Source organism: Odocoileus virginianus, chromosome 23 (assembly GCF_023699985.2).
Source record: "Odocoileus virginianus isolate 20LAN1187 ecotype Illinois chromosome 23, Ovbor_1.2, whole genome shotgun sequence".
In the NCBI taxonomy this organism is placed as follows: Eukaryota; Metazoa; Chordata; class Mammalia; order Artiodactyla; family Cervidae; genus Odocoileus; species Odocoileus virginianus.
The window spans coordinates 45187931-45210831 of NC_069696.1; the positions used below are offsets into that span (position 1 = coordinate 45187931).

At 41.5% G+C, this 22901-nt stretch overlaps 1 protein-coding gene across 1 annotated transcript in view; it reads left to right on the forward strand.

Moving 5' to 3' along the window:
- Nucleotides 1–18282: 18282 nt before the first annotated feature.
- The window catches only part of ALDH1L2 (aldehyde dehydrogenase 1 family member L2), a 55281-nt gene continuing 50662 nt past the window's right edge, over nucleotides 18283–22901 (forward strand). Inside the window, exon 1 of the mRNA XM_070454020.1 lies at nucleotides 18283–18429. Within this exon, the coding sequence (XP_070310121.1) occupies nucleotides 18382–18429 (48 nt within the window). The 5' untranslated portion in view covers nucleotides 18283–18381. The remainder of the gene's footprint in view (nucleotides 18430–22901) is intronic.

Consider the following 22901-nt stretch of genomic DNA (forward strand, 5'->3'; position numbering starts at 1 on the left):
TACCTGTTTTCTCCTCAGGGGTATTTTTATTTTTGACCCTTTGATTTTCCAAATACATTTTAGTCAGTTTGTGGATTTCCAGGGAAACCCTGTTGGAATTCTAATTGAGATGGCACTAAATCAATTTGGCGGGAATAGATCTCTCTTCTATAGGTATTGAGTCTTCCTAACACTATCGTTCATTTGGGTTTTCCTCAAAGTCTTTCAGCAAGTGTAAAATTTTCTTTCTAAACTTCAGAGTTTTCATAAACTCCTTGCACATCTTTTGTCAGACTTACTCTTTTTTTAATATTTTTATTTATTTGGCTGTGCCGGGTCCTAGTTGAGGCACGTAGACTTATTCTTTTATTAATGAATTTATTTTGGGCTGTGCTGTGTCTTTGATGCTGCACACAGGCTTTCTCTGGTTGCGGTGAATGGGGGCTACTCTTCGCTGGGGTGCTTGGGCTTCTCATTGCCGTGGCTTCTCTGGTTAAGGAGCACGGGCTCCAGGGCCCGAGGGCTTCAGTAGTTGCAGCACATGGTCTCAGCACGCAGGCTTAGTTGCTCTGTAGCATGTGGAATCTTCCCAGGCCAGGTATCGAACCCGTGTCCCCTCCATGGGCAGGCCGACTCTTACCCACTGAACCACCAGAGAAGTCCATGTCACGAAGACTTATTCTTAAAATAAATTTGCTTTCAATGTTTGCGATTATAAACCGAATAATTTTTAATGTTTTCTAACAGTTTCTTGCAGGTGTATCAAAGTAATGGATTTTTATATATGGAACTTATATTCAGTCAAATTCTCCATTTAACTGTAACAAATTGCAGATTCTTTTGCATCTTTTCCTAAACAGTTATTTTGTCTGTGTGTAAGGATATTTTTGGTTTTCCTTTTTAATCCTTATATTTTTTTCTCGTTGTCTTACTGCATTCTCTAGAGCCTTGTACACTGCTGAATAGAAGTGGTGATAACAGACATCTGTGTCTCGCTCCCAATTTTCTGAAGGAAGTGCATATATACAAGTTTTGACTGTGAAAAGAAAGCTGTTTGCTATAGTGTTTTAAAATGTACACTACGTCAAGATAAAAATAAAGTCTCCTGCTAGTCTTAGCTTTCTTTGCAAGAGGTGTGTTGGGTTTTTATTTGTTTATTTTAATAGCTGTAAAGACACATCATTTAGAGCAGTTATCAGCAAACAACAGCTCAGTCCAAATCCAGTCTATTTATATACAGCTCCAAAACTACAATTGTTAAATAGTTGAAAAACTAAAAAAAAAAAAATTTTATGACATCTGAAATGACATGAAATTCAAATTTCTGTATCTGTAATAAAGCTTTATTGGAATGCAACTATATCCATTTGTTTATGAATGGTATCTAGCTGCTTTTGTTAAGCCATCGTTAAGTAGTTGCAACAAGTCTACCATATGGCCTGCAAAGCTTAGAATGTTAACTGCCTAGCCCTTTACAGAAAAGATTTGCCAACCCCTGATCTAGAATAATGCAGTTATACAAAGTCTGTTGTGAAAAATAGCAAAGTCTCACTGACTGCTCTCCCATTTTCCTGTCCCCAAAGGCAATCATTTTATCTTTTTAGCTGATTATTTTAGTATTTACTTCCATTTTTCTAAATAGCATTATTTAGTATTACTAAATATACATGCTGCTGCTGCTGCTAAGTCGCGTCAGTCATGTCCGACTCTTTGCGACCCCATGGACGGCAGCCCACCAGGCTCCCCCATCCCTGGGATTCTCCAGGCAAGAACACTGGAGTGGGTTGCCATTTCCTTCTCCAATGCATGAAAGTGAAAAGTGAAAGTGAAGTCCCTCAGTCATGTCCAACTCTTAGCGACCCCATGGACTGCAGCCCACCAGGCTCCTCCATCCATGGGATTTTCCAGGCAAGAGTATTGGAGTGAGGTGCCATTGCCTTCTCCAACTGAATATATATAACAGTATATAAATATGTATATATTTATATATATAACTATATAAATATATATAACAGTATGTAACAGAAGTAATATAACAGTATTACTTCTTTAATTTTTGACTTTGGGAATTAGATATTGTCTTCCCTCACTGTGGGAGATGAGGATGTAACTACCTTGTTTTGTTTTGTTTTGTTTTGTTTTGGTACTGCTTGACATGTGGGATCTTATATCTTTGTTCCCAGAGCAGGGATCAAACTCAATCCCGCTGCATTGGAAGCATGAAGTTTTAACCACTGGACCACCAGGGAATTCCCTTGAATGTGTTTTTAAGTTTCCAAATGCAGGGGGATTTTTGATTTATCATTCAAAATTGAAATCTAATTCAACTGCATGTGGTCAGAGATGATGGTCTGCAGGATATCAATTCTTTCAAATATTACGAGACTTCATTTGTATCCTAACTTATAGCCTAATAAGTGATGAAACGAGAAAATACGTGAGCCTGGAAAAAAATATGTTCTTTAAGCACTGAATACAGAGTACTATGTTCATTAAATCCAACTTGTTAATTAGAGATAAAATGAAGTTTTGTTTCAGCCTCCTAGTTATTCTAAAAATCTGCCATTCAGCATCCTTGTATTCCTATATTCACGGGTAACCAATGATTATGGGATCATGTGGGTTATTATCACATGTGTGAATATTCCTCATTCTGTGAATCCCAGATTGGCCTGAGCAGTCCAGCCCTGTGCTTCCATAGTATTTACTTCTTGGAAATTGAATGTTGATATAGTTGTATCGCCTATTAGGTTATCTGTTGATTTCCTATTGCTATGATAGATTGCCACAAACTCAGTGGCTTAAAACAGCACAGATTTATTATCTTACATTTAGGGAGATCAGAAGTCCAAGATGGACCTCACTGGGCTAAAATCAAGGTGTTGGCAGGACTGAGTCCTCCTAGAAACACTGAGGGAGAATCCACTTTTCTGCCTTTTTTGGCTTCCATGCATTATTCCAATCTCTAGCTTCTGCCATCACATCGACCTCAGACATCGATTCTCCTGACTTCCTCTTCTAAGGGAAGTCACTCAGTTATGTCCGACTCTTTGCGACCCCATGGACTGTATGTAGCCTGCTTGGCTCCTCCATTCATGGGATTTTCCAGGCAAGAGTACTGGAGTGAGTTGCTATTTCTTTCTCCAGGGGATTCTTCTGACCCAGGGATTGAACCTGGGTCTACCTGCATTATAGGCAGACGCTTAACCATCTGAGCCACCACGGAAGAGGTCTTTCACCAGGGAAGAAGGTCCTCTTCTAAGAACCTTATAATTACACTGGGCCCATGCAGATAAGGGCTTCCCTGGTGGCTCAGAAGTTACAGCGTCTGCCTGCAATGCAGGAGACCTGGGTTCGATCCCTGGTTTGGGAGGATCCCCTGGAGAAAGAAATGGCAACCCACTCCAGTATATATATTTGCCTGGAAAATCCCATGGACAGAGGAACCTGGTGGGCTACAGTCCATGGGGTAGCAAAGAGTCACACAACTGAGCCACTTCACTTTCATGCAGATAATCCCGGTTAATCTCCCTTTCTCAAGAGCCTTAACTTAATCACATCCACAGAGTCCCTTTAAACAGATAAGACAGCATAATCACAGGTTTGGGGATTAAGACATAGACATATTTGGGCATCAATTATTTGGTTCAGTATATATAGGACATCTTTTCTGATAATTCCAATATCTGGATTTATCTGTATGTCTCTGTTGTTTGGTGTGTGAGTGGTTTCTTTTCCCTCTTGGTTTTCTACCATTTGGTCTTATTTCCTGATAAGCCTGATCATTTTTTAGTGCATCCTGGTCTTTAAGTGTGAAAAATTATAAAAATAAGTTGAGGGCCTGAATGATGTTATCTTCCTCCAGAAAGGATTACTATTAATACCTCTTCTGGAAGGTTATGAGAGTAGGGGCAGATTACTTTAACCCCGTCTAGGACTAGGGCAATTCCAAGATGGGTTTCTGTCTTTGTGAGGCTGGTCTATTTCTGCATCATCTTAATCCTCAATATACAGCTCTGCAGGTGTGCTTGACAAGTCCTGTCAAACCTCTGCCCAGCTTTTCAACCTCAGAGTTTCTGCTCTCTGCCTCTCAGCCTCTTAGAACCTCAGCTACCACATGCAAATCAGTAAATGATTTGAGGTTCACCTCTCTGGACTGTTTCTGCTGAATCTCAGTTCCTCAGATCCTTGCTGTCCTAGGACACCAATGCTTTCAGAAAGATTTTTAGCAACGAAAGTAAAAATGGATAAATGAGACTATACCAAACTTCAAAACGTCTGCACATTAAAGGAAACAATCAAGAGTGAAAACTCAACCTATGGGATGGAAGAAAATGCAAATCATGTATCTGATAAGGGGTGAATATCCAGTATATTCAAAGAGCTGCTACAATTCAAACATTAAAAAAGTAACCCAATTAAAAATGAGCAAAAAACCTGCATAGATGTTTCACCAAAAGATATACAAAGGGTCGATAAGCATATGAAAATATGCTAAACATCAGTACTCAATGAGTCTGTCTGTGAAAGTCGCTCAGTTGTGACTGACTCTTTGTGACCCCATGGACTATGCAGCCCGTGGAATTCTCCAGGCCACAAAACTGAGTGGGTAGCCGTTCCCTTCTCCAGGGGATCTTCCTGACTCAGGGATCTAGCCCCAGTCTCCCGCATTGTAGGCAGATTCCTTACCATATGAACCACCAGGGAAGCCTAATCAATGGACAATGTAAATCAAAGCCGTGATTGGATATCACTTCATGCTAATTAGGATGGCAGCTATTCAAAAATATAAACAAACACACACAAAATAACAAGCGTTGATGAGAAGGTGGAGAAGTTGGAAAGCATGTGCACAGCTGGAGGGATGGTTCAGCCTCTATGGAAAACATTATGGAGGTTCCTTAAAAAACTAACATTAGAATTACCATATAATCGACTTCTGGGTATATACCAAAATGTTTTTTAGTTGGAGGATGATCGCTTTGCAATATTGTGTTAGTTTCTGCCATACATCCACATTAATCAACCATAGATGCGTATATATGTGTATACATATATGTCCCTTCTCTCGTGAGCCTCCCTCCCACCTCCCACCCCTTCCCACCCATTTAGGTTGTCACAGAGTATGGGGTTTGAGCTCCCTGTCATACGGCAAATCCCCGCTATCTATTTTACATGGGGTAATGTATATGTTTCAATGTCACTCTTTAAGTTTGTCCCTCCCTCTCTGTCCCCCACTGTGTGCAAAAGCTGTTCTCTATGTCTGCATCTCCATTGCTGCTCTGCAGATAGGTTCGTTGGTACCATCTTTCTAGATTCCATATATGTGCATTAACATGTGATGTTTATTTTTCTTTCTGACTTACTTCACTCTGTTAATAGGCTCGAGTTTCATCCACCTCACTAGAACCGACCCACACGGGTTCTTTTTCACGGCTGAGTAATACTCCACTGTGCATTTACACCACAGCTTCTTTCTTTTGTTGTTATTGTTGTTCAGGCACTCAGTTATATCCGACTCTCTGCGACCCCATGGACTGCAGCACGCCAGGCTTCTCTGTCCTTCACCATCTCCCAGAGCCTGCTCAAACTCATCCATTGAGTTGGTGATGCCATCCAACCATCTCAATCTTTCCCAGCATCAGGGTCTTTTCCGATGAATCGGCTCTTCAAAGCAGGTGGCCAAAGTATTGGAGCTTCAGCTTCAGCAACAGTCCTCCCAGTAAATATCCAGGGCTGATCTCCTTCAGGATGGACTGGTTTGATATCCTTGCGGTCCAAAGGGCTCCCAAGAGTCTTCTCCAACACTGCAGTTCAAACACAACAGTTCTTCGGCACTCAGCTTTTTTATGATCTAACTCTCACATCCATACATGACTACTGGAAAGACCATAGTTTTGAGAACTTCTTTATCCATCTTGAAAGCAAAATTTTGAAGAGACGTCAGCACACCTGTGTTCAGTGTACATTATTCACAACAGTCAAAAGAAGACGCGGCTCAAATATCTATCCACAGATAAATGGATAAAGAAACTGTGGTATACACATACAATGGAATACTATTGAACTTTTAAAAAGAAAGAAATTTTGCCACATGCTGTAATACTGGTTGAGCCTTGAAGACATTATGCTGAGTGAAATTAGCCAATAACAAAGGACAAATACTTCTGTTCTACTTACCTAAGATTAAAGTACCCAAAATTGTGGAAAAGTAGAATGGTGGTTGCCAGGGGTTGAGGGGAGGAGAAATGGGGAATTGTGCTGTGGAGTATAGAGATTTAGCTTTGTGAAGTGAAAAAAATTTTAGAGTCATGACTAAACATAATTTGCTGCTGCTGCTGCTAAGTCACTTCAGTCGTGTCCGACTCTGGGCGACCCCACAGACGGCAGCCCACCAGGCTCCCCCGTCCCTGGGATTCTCCAGGCAAGAATGCTGGAGTGGGCTGCCATTTCCTTCTCCAATGCATGAAAGTGAAAAGTGAAAGTGAAGTCGCTCAGTCATGTCTAAATTACACAACAATGTGAATATAGTTAACACTGCTAAAATGTACATGTAAGAAGGTAAATTTCATATTATGTGCTTTTTTACTACAATTAAACATTCTCCTCCCCAAAACATTTTAAAATGTATTTTACCAGCTCTTCTAGTTGTTATCAGCAGGAGAGTTGTTCTGACAGAAGCAAGGCAGCCAGAAGCCCTGAAGGTGTTTCTATTTTTGTTTTTAATAATACGTATAGTTGCTTACTCGGAGAAGGCAAAGGCACCCAGTACTCTTGCCTGGAAAATCCCACGGACGGAGGAGCCTCATAGGCTGAAGTCCATGGGGTCGCGAAGAGTCAGACACGACTGATCGACTTCACTTTCACTCTTCACTTTTATGCATTGGAGAAGGAAATGGCAACCCACTCCAGTGTTCTTGCCTGGAGAATCCCAGGGATGGGGTCGCACAGGATCAGACACGCCTGAAGTGACTTAGCAGCAGCAGCAGTAGCAATAGTTGCTTACTTCCCTGTTTCCATTCTTTCCCCCACTCTTAATTCTTGACTTAGTAGTCAGAGTTTGCTTTTTAAAATATAATCAGTATTCTATTCCTTTGTTTTTTAAAAAAGCTGTCAGTGGCTTCCAGCTGTGCTTACGATAAAACCCAGCATCTATAGCAAAGTCCTGTCTGCCTCACCAGCATCGTCTCCAGCCTCTTTTCTTTCCACTCCTTACAATCCAGCCACGTTGGTGGTTCAGTTCCTCCAAAATACCAAGCTCTTTTTCCACATGAAGGCTTGCACACGTACTGCATCCTCTTTTTGCCTGGAAAGTTCTACTCCCCCCTCATCTGGCTACTTTCCAGTTATCTTTCACATCTCTGATTAAATATCTCTTTCTTAGTAAGGACATCCTTGATGACTCAAGCCCAGATATGTACTCCTATTATATGAAATTCACTATGTTTCTTTCCTTTGTAACTCTTACCAAAATTTTAAATCATACATCTGGAGGGTTACTTGCTTAATATCTATCCTTCCTCCTAGATTCTAAACATCCATCCATGCCTTGTATCTTTGGTACGGTTTAATGCCAAGTACAGTGCTTGGTACACAGATTATATATATATATAGACACACACACATACATACACATATATATATGTTGAAAGAATAAGTAATCTTTATTTTTTCAATTTCTCTATAATATTCATTTTGGGGGACTTCCCTGGTGCCTCAGTGATAAAGAACCTACCTGCTAATGATGCAGGAGACACAGGTTTGATCCCTGGATTGGAAAGATCCCCTGAAGAAGGAAATGGCAAACCACTCCGGTATTCTTACCTGAGAAATCCCAAGGACAAAAGAGCACGGCAGGCTACAACCCATGGGTTGCAAAGGATTGGATTTAATTTAGCAACTGAGCACACACCCATAATATTCATTTTACAAGAAAATTATTTACTCTTAGTTTGTCAGTAGGTGGCACTGTTGGTTAAAGAATGTGTAAGTGTCCAAAAGAATTAATAAAGTGGTTTTTAAATTGTTCATTTCGGAAGCAACCTAGATGCCCATCAGCAGACGAATGGATAAGGAAGCTGTGGTACATATACACCATGGAATATTACTCAGCCATTAAAAAGAATTCATTTGAATCAGTTCTAATGAGATGGATGAAACTGCAGTCCATTATACAGAGTGAAGTAAGCCAGAAAGATAAAGAACATTACAGCATACTAACACATATATATGGAATTTAGAAAGATGGTAATGATAACCCTATATGCAAAACATAAAAAGAGACACAGATGTATAGAACAGACTTGTGGACTCTGTGGGAGAAGGCGAGGGTGGGATGTTTCAAGAGAACAGCATTGAAACATGTATATTATCTATAGTGAAACAGATCACCAGCCCAGGTTGGATGCATGAGACAAGTGCTTGGGCCTGGTGCACTGGGAAGACCCAGAGGGATTGGGTAGAGAGGGAGGTGGGAGGGGGGATCGGGATGGGGAATACATGTAAATCCGTGGCTGATTCATGTCAATGTATGACAAGACCCACTGCGGTATTGTAAAGTGATTAGCCTCCAACTAATAAAAATAAATGAAAAAAAAATTTTTTTAAAAAAGCGCAATAATCCTAAAAAATAAATAAATAAATTGTTCATTTCTTCCACCAGTATTTAATCAGGATCTTCTCTGTTCGATACATCATATTGACCAAAATCTTTCCAAGAACCCAGTTGTCTGGTAAGATAAATTATTAAGGTATTTTAACTTAGGCATCGACAGAGTAAGCAGATCCACCATCTGCTTTTGTAACTAAAGTTTTTTAGAACACAATCATGCCCATTTATTTGCATTTCGTCCATGACTGCTTCATAATACAATGGGCAGAGTTGAGTGGTCGCAACAGTGACCATTTTAGGATCACAGGCCCAAAATATCTCTACTATCTGGCCTTTTAAGAAAAAGCTTGCCAACCCTTGTTTTAATTACAAAAGATCAAAATGAACTATATATATAGTATATATACATACAGATAAATGAAAGTGAAAGTGAAAGTTGCTCAGTCGTGTCTGATTCTTTGCGACCCCATGAACTATACAGTCCATGGAATTCTCTAAGCCAGAATACAGGAGTGGGTAGCCTTTCCTTTATCCAAAGGATCTTCCCAACCCAGGGATCAAACCCAGGTCTCCCACATTGCAGGCAGATTCTTTATCAGCTGAGCCACAAGGGAAGCCCATGTGAGTTTTAGTCTATAAAGTGGGTTGAAATAACCTAATTTACAGCAAAAACTAACACAACATCATAAAACAATCATATCCTAATTAAAAAACCAAAAACATAACTAATAGAAAAATCTTATAATTAACATATTAAAATAATCTTCAAAGATACTTCTGTGTCCTTCTCAAGAGATACTGGAGGCAGCCTAAGGCAAGTGGGTTGCTGCTTGCTGCTAATAACAAAAAATGTAGACAAAATAAAGATAACTTTTGAAAAACCTGAAAGAGAATAAATTTAGGCAGAAACCATAGGAGAACTGCCTGAGCAGCTGGTAATAATTATGAGTCTGTGGCTTCTTAGCTAACAGTGTCCTCACCCCTTCAAATCTGGGAGTGAAAGACTGCGGTCTTCCTGGCTCAGGAGAAGGATGTTTTTGTGTATGCGGGAGTGTTTTGTGTATGGGAGGGACAGAACTGTTCTGTGTTCTGGCTGTGGTGTTCCTTATACAAAATCTGTACATATGTTAAAACTTACGGAAGTGTACACCAAAAACAAAGTCAATTTTTACTTTATGTTAACATAGTGGTGGGACTGGGGCCCTTATGATGTCAGATCTTGACTTTTCACCATTTCTTTTCCATCTCTTGAACAGTTTTTGATACCTTCTTTAGGTTGTATTTACTAGTCCTTGGCAACTTTGGTCTCATATCAATATAATGTCACATCTAGCCTAAGAGAGATAAACAGCAGGTGGATTCTTTACTACTGTGCCATCTGGGAAGCCCCAATCATTTATTATAGGTTCTCAAAGGAAATTGTGCCATAAATTGTTTTCTCTAATAAAAATGATCATCAAAGGAGAGATTAAATTGGTGGGAGGTGGGAAGTTGAAAGGTGATCATTTTGAAGGATGATGATTTACACAAGAAATTCTCTTGGCAGGAATATGGTTTGGAGAATCCCAGGAATCTGAAGAAAAGATTTCCCTGTCACCAAAATTTGAGATTTACGATGGTTTTAGGTGTATCCCTCATGATTTTTCTGTAGCCAGCTAGACAGCTCCACAGGAACCACAGGCATCTTATCGAATTTAACTCATTCACTAGTGAACTCAAGATCTTCCATTGCAAAACCTGCTTCTCATTCTGTATGCGATCCATGTCTTAGTAAGTGGGTTCTTTTCCTACAGAAACCCACTGTGGATATACCTTCTCTCATTCGCATGCATCCATCAGTCACAGGGTTTAGTTGATTTTAACGATGTCTTTCAAATCAGTTCCTTCTTTTTCTTCCCACTGTAACAGGGATGACTTGTTTGACCTATTGCAGTTTTTCCTAAACAGCCTCCGGTGTCACTTACCACATTCCATGCTGCAAAAAAAAGCATTTTTTAAAAATGCAGTGGAATTGCCCCCACCCCCTGCACTGCTTAACTGTGCTTCAGTGAGGAAGAGGACCCAAATGCTGAATCGCAGGATTGGTGATTTGATGTTTTTGCTCTTTATATGTTTTGGCATTTTACAATATTCAATACTGAGTGGATGAAAAAGATTTAGCCCTTTTTGTCACCTACTTAGCACAGTATACAAACCCTTCAAGACCGCACTCGGCCTCGCTGGCTTTGCCTACCCCCCCTGACGCCCATGAACACTCTGTAGTCCACTGGCTTACAAAATGAGCTTAACGAAGTCTCTTCTCGGAAGTGCCTTGGAGGTCACAGCAGGAGATCGAGGGCTTTCCTTCACTCAGAAGTGAAGCGAACCCATGCCCTGCCATTTATTTTTTAATATATTGGAGTTCTTCATAATATTTCCTTTGAAGAATACATTTTTGCCTCTAAATAAATGTTTAACAGTCATTATCTCAACTAACCTTAAGAAAGTGTTTTCTGATCTTGCCCAGAGCTCTTTCTGTCCTTCCTAACTTTCACTTGCTATTTCTTGTACCTCTGATGCTCTTTCCACCTTTAGGTAAACTCTTTCACTTCAAAATTTATCTTTTAGAGTGGGAGGTCAAAATGGGCAGAGTGTCAAATCTTCTGTGAAAATCCTCCCTTATGATGTGAAACTGAGCTAGTCACTCCTTCCTCTCTGCTCCTCAGCCTCTATCCAGTCACCACATTCACTTACTTCTGTGTTCCATGAATGTGTATTCCATGTGTCAAGAATTAGATTCCACATGCCTTGGAGCACCTGAACCCATCCACTACAACTGAGCCCTCGATCTAAAGACTGCAAGCCGCAGTTACTGAGTTTGTCTGCTGCAGCTACTGAAAGCTGCATGCCCAGAGCTCATGCTCTGCAACAACAGAATCCGCTGCAGTGGAAGCCTCAGCCCCGCAACTGGAGAGTAGCCTCTGCTCACTGCAATTGAAGAAATTCCACGCACGGCAACGAAGATCCGGGGCAGCCAAAAATAAAATAAATAAAGAAAAGTTTTTAAAAAGAATTATGCTGAATACTGGGGTGCAAGGTGATCAGCACACTCACTAGACCTGAGTTAGATCTTCCTGTTTCATGTTTCCATGAAACCCTGTTTCATCTTTTATAGCACTAATCACACTTTGCTTATTTGCCATCCCCTGCCGGACTATAAGCAGCATGAGGGAAATGAATTATCTGTCTTCTCATCTCTCCATGCCCAGCGTCTACCACAGTACCTAGAACATAGTAGGTGCTCAGACATTATTTATTGAACACTTGCGCTCAAATGGGACACAGTTTGGTAGGGGTGGACATCATAAAGCAGTATATTATTTATTTATTGCACAGAGATGACTGGTGGGAATATGAAAGTGAAGTGGTCATTTCTACCCTAAGCAATTCTCATATAATACTGTTTGCTTCTTCGGGCCATTTTTCTTGATATCCCTGGCATTTTTTGATTGAATGTGGGAGAACAAATGAACAATTGCAAATGTTCTGGATAATGTTATCTTTCTACAGAAAACACTGACCTTATTTTTTGGCAAGCAGCTAAAGTAGGGCAGATCAGTTCATTACAGTGAGGGCCGGGCTCATGTGAGTTGGGCTACAAGTTGCTCTGCTGCAGGAAGGGGGACCCCTTCTGGGGTCCAAGAGTGAGCTCCTAACACTCAGAAATGAATTGTCTAAGGAGACACACATGCTGACAAATCAAGAGACGTTATTAGGAAGGGGCACCTGAGCAGAGAACAGGGTAAAGGAATCCAGGAGAACTGCTGTGCCGTGAGGCTTGCAGTCTCCAGTTTCATGGTGATGGGATTAGCTTTCGGGTTGTCTCTGGCCAATCATTCTGACTCAGGGTCCTTCCTGAATGCATGCTTTGCTCGGCCAAGACGGATTCCAGCAAGGAGGATTCTGGGAGGTTGGCAGGATATGTGGCATCTCCTTCTCACACTCCCTGAACTCTTCTGGTTGGTGATGATTTGTTAGTTCCGTGTTCCTTACCAGGACCTCCTATCCTAAAATAACTCATGCAAATGGTCACTATGGTGCCTGGCCAGGATGGGTGGTTTCAGTCAGTGTTTCCTCTAATACATCTGCCTCTAGATCACACTCTTTCTAGGGAGATGTCTTCTATGAGTATCAATTGAGGGATGAGATGTTTCTTAGACTCCCTTCTTCTTGGCAGATGTTCAACTCCAGTTTCTGAGTATTGAAAACACTGTTTTGCATTTTAGACATTTTCTGCTTAGTTGTATAGCCTCTAATCCATGTATCTGAAGAATCAGCAAATATCTGAAACTGAAAACAAGTGTCAAGAGCTAAGTGCCTTTCTGTATCTCCCTTACTGCTGAGATCTTGGCTCCGCACATCCTGGCTGCTCAAACTCCAGCTGTTCTCTCCACCCCCATGCAATTGCCGACATCTGGTTTCTCTGCCTTTCGACCTCTACTCTTTGCCCTTTGACCTCCACTCCAGTTCTTCCTCTTGTAGATCCCTGGGTGGGTGCTCTCAAGTATTTCTTTTATCATGAAACTAATTTCACTTGAATAATAATCAAACATTACTAATAATACCGGTTTTCAAGAGTGGGTTAATTAAAATGAGAATTTATAGTCAAAATACCATTCTAAAAATGGACAACATAGAGCATTCAGCAGAACAAATTAAGAATAAACACAGACGGCTATGTTTCCAAACAGTATAAATGGCTACACATCAGTTTGAGTCAAAAAAACAGTCAAATAAAAGGAGAGTGTGAAAACTCACAGAATTTTATTCTAAAATCCCGAAGTTGACTGTGAAAGTAAAATTTTTATATGTTTAAAAAATTTATAGATTATATGACTTGCAGTTTCATAAAATTATCAATGGATGTTCTACCCATGATTTAACATTAAGTAGATTGCTGGGCAACATATTATAAGTGAACAAGGCCCCTGAAAGTCACAGATGTCAGTCACAAAAGTAGACACTACTGATGGCAAACTGAGTGAAGATTTCAGTGTGATATTCTAGAAGCCCAAGACCATCCACCACTCTTTCTATACACAGCTCTACACAGAGCTTTGTGTGGAATCTCTTGGGCTTCCATCTGGCACATCCTCTATCACCTGGTGTGTAAAATCAGTTCCGACATATGCAAAAAGTTGTACTAATTACTATATTCACAAAAATGGCACAAAAGTGAATTCAACAAGTTATGCATGTACATACTTCATTTGCATCTTCAACAAAAACAAAAAGATATTCTAACACTAGAGAAGTGAAAAACACTAGGTACCATGGGCTCTCTTGAGTAAGCATCAGTGTCACACAAAGTTATACAGGAATGGGGAAATATTGCCCAAGAAAAAAATTCTATTTTTAAAAATGAAACAAGTTTAAGGGAAATCAAGTTCAACATTAGAAACACAAGTCTTTCACATTTCTTTGAAATGTGTGATATCTTCTAACCTGTGATCTTAAACTTCTCTTTCATAAAATCCAAAAAGAAAAAGACAGAAGAAAGTAACACAATAGAGATTATATGAGATCACCATTATTAGAATTATTCTATATAATACTAATTTAAATTTGTCCTCATATTTACCCTCTCTAGTACTCTTCACTCCATTTCTGAGCTTCCATCTAGTATTAATTTTCTTTCTGCCTGAAGACTATTCTATTCCTCCCAGCCTTCCCAACTTATCCAACAATTTTTTTATTATTGCTTTTATATTTTCATATATATATCTTGTTGATATATATATATATATATATATATATATATATATCTCCAAGATTTTATTATTGGTTTTGTTCACATGGTCAGTGTTTACTTAAATTCCCTCACATATTTGCCTTTTTTGTCTGTCTGGGCTTCCAAGTCGGTAATTTTTCTCCTGCTTGAAGGATACTCAAATATTCCTTTTTTGTATGTCTACTGATAACAAAGGCTCTCAAGTTTTTTATTTTAAAGTTTGCTTTATTTCATCCCCATATTTGCCAGCAATAGGTTTCAATCCTTTGGTTGGGGTCCCCCTGGAGAAGGAAATGGCAACCCACTCCAGTATTCTTGCCTGGAACATCCCATGGACAGAGGAGCCTGGTGGGCTACAGTCCATGGGATTGCAAAAGAGTCAGATACAACTGAGCGACTGAGCATGCATGCAGAAGACTAGATTGGCAGGTGTTTTTAGTTTCTGTTTGTTTGTTAACCTCTCTAGTTGCATTTGGCTTAACTTTCAATTATAAAAAGAACTACATTTCTGGTTCTTATAGAAGAAAATTTTAGGCATCATGTATGTTTTGTTATATTTGGGTAAACATAAACTCATTTTCCAAAGTTGGGAGCTGAAGTATATAACTATGGAATCTTCACTCAGGAAAAGCCCCACTCCTTGCTTACCCTCCCTGATTCAGAACAATTCAAAATGAGTATCAATATTCGGAAGTTTAAGAGCAGCAAGAAGTCACAAAATGCAGTCAGGGAAATGGGTTAAATTGTCAAGGGACAGACAGTATATAAAGTATAAAAAAGTATATAAAAAGTGTATATAAAATATATACTCTTTTCTAGTATATATATATATACACATCTGTATAACTGAGTGGTTTTGCCGTGCATAAGAAATTAACACTACATTGTACATGAACTATACTTCAATAAATTTTTTAATGGTTCTTTTTCTTTCCCTCCTACCTTCTTAAACACATTCATTCATTGATTTGTTCTCTCTTTCAACAAGTATTTTCTGAGCTCTGCTTAGTGCTAAGTACTGTAAATCCTGATAAATAAGGCATGGATTCAGTCTTCAAAGAGCTTCCAGTAGAGAAGACGACAGGTACCTAAATACCAGTAACTGACTGAGGCATCCTAAGATGACCTAGATCAAATCCAGAAGTGAGAAATGGATTTAAGGGACTAGATCTGAAAGACAGAGTGCCTGAAAAATCATAGACGGAGGTTTGTGACATTGTACAGGAGACAGAGATCAAGACCATCTCCAAGAAAAAGAAATGCAAAAAAGCAAAATGGCTGTCTGAGGAAGCCTTACAAATAGCTGTGAAAAGAAAAGAAGCTAAAAGCAAAGGAGAAAAGGAAAGATTTTGCAGAATTCCAAAGAATAGCAAGGAGAGACAAGAAAACCTTCCTCAGCGATCAATGCAAAGAAATAGAGGAAAACAACAGAATGGGAAAGACTAGAGATCTCTTCAAGAAAATTAGAGATACCAAGGGAACATTTCATGCAAAGATGGGCTCAATAAAGGACAGAAATGGTATGGACCTAACAGAAGCAGAAGATATTAAGAAGAGGTGGCAAGAATACACAGAGGAACTATACAAAAAAGATCTTCACGACCCAGATAATCACAATGGTGTGATCACTCACCTAGAGCCAGACATCCTGGAATGTGAAGTCAAGTGGGCCTTAGAAAGCATCCCTACAAACAAAGCTAGTGGAGCTGATGGAATTCCAGTTGAGTTATTTCAAATCCTAAAAGATGATGTGAAAGTGCTGCACTCAATATGTCAGCAAATTTGCAAAACTCAGCAGTGGCCCCAGGACTGGAAAAGGTCAGTTTTCTTTCCAATCCCAAAGAAAGGAAATGCCAAAGGACGCTCAAACCAGAGCACCATTGCATTCATCTCACACATTAGTAAAGTAATGCTCAAAATTCTCCAAGCCAGGATTCAGCAATACATGAACCGAGAACTTCCAGATGTTCAAGCTGGTTTTAGAAAAGGCAGAGGAACCAGAGATCAGATTGCCAACATCTGCTGGATCATCAAAAAAGCAAGAGAGGTCCAGAAAAACATCTGCTTTATTGACTATGCCAAAGCCTTTGACTGCGTGGATCACAATAAAGTGTGGAAAATTCTTCAAGAGATGGGAATACCAGACCACCTGACGTGCCTCTTAAGAAACCTGTATGCAGGTCAGGAAGCAACAGTTAGAACTGGACATGGAACAACAGACTGGTTCCAAATAGGAAAAGGAGTACGTCGAGGCTTTATATTGTCACCCTGCTTATTTAACTCATATACAGAGTACCTCATTAGAAATGCTGGCCTGAATGAAGCACAAGCTGGAATCAAGATTGCTGGGAGAAATATCAATAATCTCAGATATGCAGATGACACCACCCTTATGGCAGAAAGTGAAGAGGAACTAAAGAGCCTCTTGATGAAAGTGAAAGAGGAGAGTGAAAAAATTGGCTTAAAGCTCAACATTCAGAAAACTAAGATCATGGCACCCGGTCCCATCACTTCATGGCAAATAGACGGGGAAACAGTGGCTGACTATTTTGGGGGGATCCAAAATCACTGCAGATGGTGACTGCAGCCATGAAATTAAAAGACACTTACTCCTTGGAAGGAAAGTTATGACCAACCTAGACAGCATATTAAAAAGTAGAGACATTACTTTGCAGACAAAGGTCCATCTAGTCAAGGCTGTGGTTTTTCCAGTAGTCATGTATGGATATGAGAGTTGGACCATAAAGAAAGCTGAGCACCGAAGAATTGATGCTTTTGAACTATGGTGTTGGAGAAGACTCTTGAGAGTCCCTTGGACTGCAAGGAGATCCAACCAGTCAATCCTAAAGGAAATCAGTCCTGAATATTCATTGGAAGGACTGATGCTGAAGCTGAAACTCCAATACTTTGGCCACCTGATGCAAAGAGCTGACTCATTTGAAAAGACCCTGATGCTGGGGAAGATGAGGGCAGGAGGGGAAGGGGATGACAGAGGATGAGATGGTTGGATGGCATTGCTGACTCAATGGATATGAGTTTGGGTAAACTCCGGGAGTTGGTGATGGACAGGGAGGCCTGGCTTGTTGCAGGGGGTCGCAAAGCGTCGGACACAACTGAGCGACTGAACTGTACTGAAGAGATGTACAGAGAAAAATCTTTCCCAGTCGAGAGGAGTGAAAGATTACTCTGGGGATGTCAGGAGGTGGGGGAGGAAAAATAATCAGGAAAACATTTGTTTCTCCAGGAGGCAACATTTGAGCTATACCTTTAAGCAGAGAAAGAATTTGGTCACGCTTAGTTGGTGATAAGTGACAGGCGGCAAATTTTCCTGGGAGGTATTGTCCAAGAAATCATAGAGAAGTACTACATTCAGACTGAATTACAGGTGCAAAGGAGTTGCAAGAAATAAGAGTAAATGCCAAACTACAGACGCCTTGAATGCCAGGCTAAAGAGCTGTGTTCGATACAGGTGTTCAACTAAAGCATGCCTTGAGCGTTTCTTCAGGCAGGTGAGGGAACCACCTCACCATCTATCAGGGACCAGCTCTGTGCCAGGCCCGTTGTCAGGTGCTTTATACACAATCTCATTAAATGTTCTCATCAGACTACGAGGTAGGAATCGGGACCCTGACGTGGCGAAGGTGACCCCACCCCTCATCTTCTGTGGCTCCACGTTGTCTTTTCAGGACTGTGTTCAGGGCATGAGTTGGGGTGTCAGATTGAACTTCGAGGCAGATTCTTACATACCTCAGAAGTGTGAGTAACTGTTAGAAGATCCCACAGCTAGTGAGGATGGAACCGAGACAGCCGCCAGAAGCCGTCCCTCTGGCTGGACACCAGGCCAGCTCCTGGAGACCAGCGCACGCCCCGCCCCGTCGCACGGGATTGGCCGCGGGAGCCCAGCCAGGCGAGGGGGCGGGGCCGTAAGCGGGGTCCCGGGACTCGCCTGGGACCCGGAGGCTGCAGGCCGAGTTTGGGCTGAGCTCTTCCCAGGCTGCCCGCGCGAGCGCTTCTTTCCAGCATGCTATGGCGGGGCGGCCAGGCGCTCCGGCGCTTCTCCACCGGCCGGGTGAGTTCGCCCGGGCGAGCGTCCCGGCTCTCACCCAGGGGCTGCTTTCCAGATCCGGGGCGGGCCGGGCGGCGGGGCTAGAGTGGGCAGCTGTTTACTTTGCAAGACAACGTTTTGTTTTGTTTGTTTGCTTTTTAAACTGGGAGAGTGGAGGTAAAGGTCCTGGGAGGGTCCCGAATGGGCTTGTCGAACGAGCCATTGTCCTCTAGCGGGACGGGCTGAGGATGTCTGGCTGGGATTGACAGGGTGGAAACACTCACTCGGCCAGGAGCACAGAATCGGCTTCCTTTCCGTTTTCATTTCAACGCTGAGACCCCTGCCTGGTTACGAGATAGAGCGGGGGTCCAGGGGGCCGAGTCCACCTCTTGGAGGAGAGTGGCATCAAGTCGACCGGGTCCTCCTCCGCAACCCGACAGGTGTCAGCGCTCCCGATGGGCATGCAGGGCCCATTCACACAATAGCAGTCCCAGCCGGTGACTGCCAGCTCATTATTCCGGAGCTGCAGATGGCAAGCTTTCTACGATTACCAGGCGCTGCAGAAGCAGCCACCCTAGAATACTGGTAAACAATGGAGCAAGATCCAAGCCCTGGCCCGGCCCGGCGCCTTGGAATTGCATCAGCTTCTCCAGTGATGAAATGAAGGACACGTTGCATGTGGCGCTGACTTCAGCACTTCGGGGGGTCCGGGGAAGAGATGCATCTATGCATCTAGGCAGAGTCCAAGCTGTTTAGGGAAGAAAACAGATCCATCCCATGTACCTCGTCTCTTTTATAGGAAGTCTATGTTTGCTGTGTTATAAAAGAATTGGCATTTTGATTCCTCTTCTCTGCTAGAGTCATATTGCCTGTGTACCTATCCAGATATTAAAAAAAAAAAAAAAAAAAAACTTGGAGCAGAGAGGTCTTGAGTCGCATCCAGAACTGGCCAAAAATTGCATAAATTGGAAAGCTTTGGTCTCCCAGATGGCCACAAGTAATGAGAATTCACTTTATACCGTGCTGCCAGTTCTAGTTATTTTTGTAATAAGGGGAAAGAGACCTGCTGTGGCAAAGACTTTGCTGTTTTTCCTCTGCAGTGCTCTGGACCCCTCCTTAGCTCTCTCTTGCTACGTGGCACACGGGAATCTTGAATGGCATAGAGAGCAAGGGGCTTGTGTTTGCCTGTTTCATTGGCCTTCTCTGTCAACACCTTTAATTGTCTTTTTTGGAGAGCAGACAGGATTCTTGAAGGATGAAAAGATATCAATAGTGGGATTACATAAACTTTCAGTAATAAAAGATGAACATTCCAGGTAGCAAATGGCATAAACAAAAACACCCAAGTGGGGGAGCACCAGGCATGGTCCGAGGTCAGGTGCCTGAGTCTGTCTCCAGGAATACATGTGGGAGAGCTGTGCCATATGGCTAGGGAGAAGGCAAGTTCTTCAGTGGCCAAAAGGAGGACCTGGAATATTAGGTGATGCATCTGAGATGTTTTACTCTATAGAAAATGGAGATTCATCCTTTAGACTGTATTCTATAAGAATTGTTTGAAATCAAACATGGCTGGTAGGAGTGCAAAATGGTACAGTCACTTTGGACAACTGACCTTTTTTTATAAAGTTACATACACCCATGCCATGACCCAGCAGTTGCCCTCAGAGGTATTTACCCAAGAGAAACGAAACCTTCTGTTCATGGGAATATCTATTTAAGGATGCTTGTTGTGCAGTCACTCAGTCATGTCGGACTCCCTGCGACCCCATGGACTGCAGCACTCCAGGCTTCCGGGTCCTGTCCTGGATGTTTACAGAGGCTTTCTTCATAATTACCAATTTAAATGTCTTTCAATTGGTGTCAAGATAAGCAAACTGTGGTATATCTATCCATATGGTAGACTTTTACTCAGAAAAAAAAAAGTAATGAACTATCGATAAAAACAATAGGGATGAAGCTCAAATATGTATGCTAAATGTAAGAAGACAAACCCAAAGTGTTTCGTATTTATATGGGTCCCCAGGTGGTTCAGTGGTAAAGAATCCACCTGCCAGTACAGGAGACGTGGGTTCAATCCCTGGATCAGGAAGATCCCCTCAGGCAACCCACTGCAGTATTCTCGCCTGGAAAATCGCATGGACAGAGGAGCCTAGCAGGCTAGAGTCCATGTTGCAAAGAGTTGGACACAAATGAGCAACTGGGCACATTCATGTCACATTCATCTGACACTTTGGAGAGAGTGAACTATAGTGATAGAAAAAAAGCCCAGTGATTATCAGGGGTTGGAGTTAGGGGGAGGGAGTGACTGTAAAGGGACAAGAAGGGAATTTGGCGAGATGATGGAATTGTTCTATATCTTGATTGTGGCAGGGGTTACATGACTGTGTGTCTGTCCAAACTCACAGAATTTTACACTGTAAGTGGTGTTTTATTGTATATACATTGTACCTTCATCTTAAAAAAAAATTTTTTTAATCACACAACGCTTTTGAGTTTGTATTAAACCAGAATGAAGGAAGAATGAAAAAAAAAAACTCTCAGAATTTAATAAAATCCAAGGAGAAAATTTACTTAAAACACTTCCTGGCATAATTAATTCTCTGTCTTAAAGAAATGGACTTACAGTTATTTAATGATCTCAGCTTAATGATATGGCTGGATCTTTTTAAATAGTGCAACTATATCTAGCAATAAAACCCTTGTCAATGAGCTATTATTGTCCACCTCCAGTATCTTGCCTGGCTGACTGCTTCCTAATTTCTCCCAATGGCAGGGGCTATTTAGGCCTTTTATTTATTTGGCAGTCTGTTACTTAGCTCCTCTCCCAGTGTCTGAGACAGCCTGGCTGGTGCTCTGGGTTCAGGACTTGGGGTTACTTTATGATCCATTTCAAGAGGACCCCTCCCTGCTTCTTGGAACCAAGTACTGACTTTACATCCTAGATCTAGCAACTAGGTCCTTAACTTGTTTCCTTATTGCATGACCTCTGCTTTGGTGTCTAGTTTAATTTAGGACCTTCAAATTCAACTTCAAACAACATTAAATTATATATTATGTACTGAGCGCTTGGTCTAAATCCTGAAGAAATAATAATAAATACCATTGGTCTAGGACTTTATATGCACCAGGCAGTTATAAATGCTTTGCATATACTCATTTAGTCTGCATAACATCTCAATGAGGTAAGTAATATTAATATGCCCATTTTACAAAGCAGGAAATAGACACAGAGAAGTTAAAAACTTTTTCAGAGTCTCATAGCCAAAAAGGAAGAAAAAAAAAGAAGAGATAAATAGTCCCTGCTTTCAAGGAGTTCATAGATTACTAGGACAGATGATTAAACTTCCCTTTAGGTAAAGAATAATAATGGAACAGAAATACAAATGGGAAATAAAATATGAAAAGGCATTCAGCCAAACTAGCACAGGGACTCTTCTGGTTGCCTTTAGCATAGGAATCCCAAACAAAAATGCCCACAGAGGCCACACAGCTAAGACGAACGAAGCATTTGGGCTGGACTGAGTAAACCACATTCAGAGTTGAAGGACAGCATCCCCTGGTCAGCTCCAGCTGACCATTGCCACATGGGAATGTTGATCATGGTTGACAAGCCTCCTGATTTTTAAAGAGAAGTCAGAAATTCAGCCTGCTAATGCAAAACCTCCCAAAAATCTTATCACTGTTCTTTTACAAATGCTCTGTGAGCCAGATATAATCCTCTTCTCAGGTCACTGATTTGCAACCCCTACCGTGCAACAGCGGGCTTCCCTGATAGCTCAGTTGGTAAAGAATCCTCCTGCCATGCAGGAGACCCCGATTCAATTCCTGGGTCGGGAAGTTCCCCTGGAGAAGTAATAGGCAACCCTCTCCAATATTCCTGGGCTTCCCTGGTGGCTCAGCTGGTAAAGAATCCACCTGCAATGTGGGAGACCTGGGTTCTGTCTCTGGGTTGGGAAGATATCCTGGAGAAGGGAAAGTCTACCCAGTCCAGTATTCTGGCCTGGAGAATTCCATGAACTGTACAGTCCATGGGGTCGCAAAGAGTCGGACACGACTGAGCGACTTTCACTTCACTTCACTTCACTTCACTTCACTTCACCACACAATAGTCCTGTACAGAGGTGAGAGTTGGATAATGAAGAAGGCTGAGTGCCCAAGAATTGATGATTTTGAACTATGGTGCTTGAGAAGACTCTTGAGAGTCCTTTGGACAGTAAGATTAATTCAGTCAATCCTAAAGGAAATCAACCCTAAATATTCATTGGAAGGACTGTTGCTGAAGCTCTAATACTTTGGCCACTTGATGCCAAGGGTCAACTCTTTGGAAAAGACCCTGGTGCTGGGAAAAATGGAGGGCAGGAGGAGAAGGGACGACAGAGGATGAGATAGCTGGATGGCATCACCGATTCAACGGACATGAGTTTGACCGAACTCCAGGAGATAGTGAAGGACAGGGAAGCCTGGTATGCTGCTGTCCTTGGGGTCGCAAAGGGCTG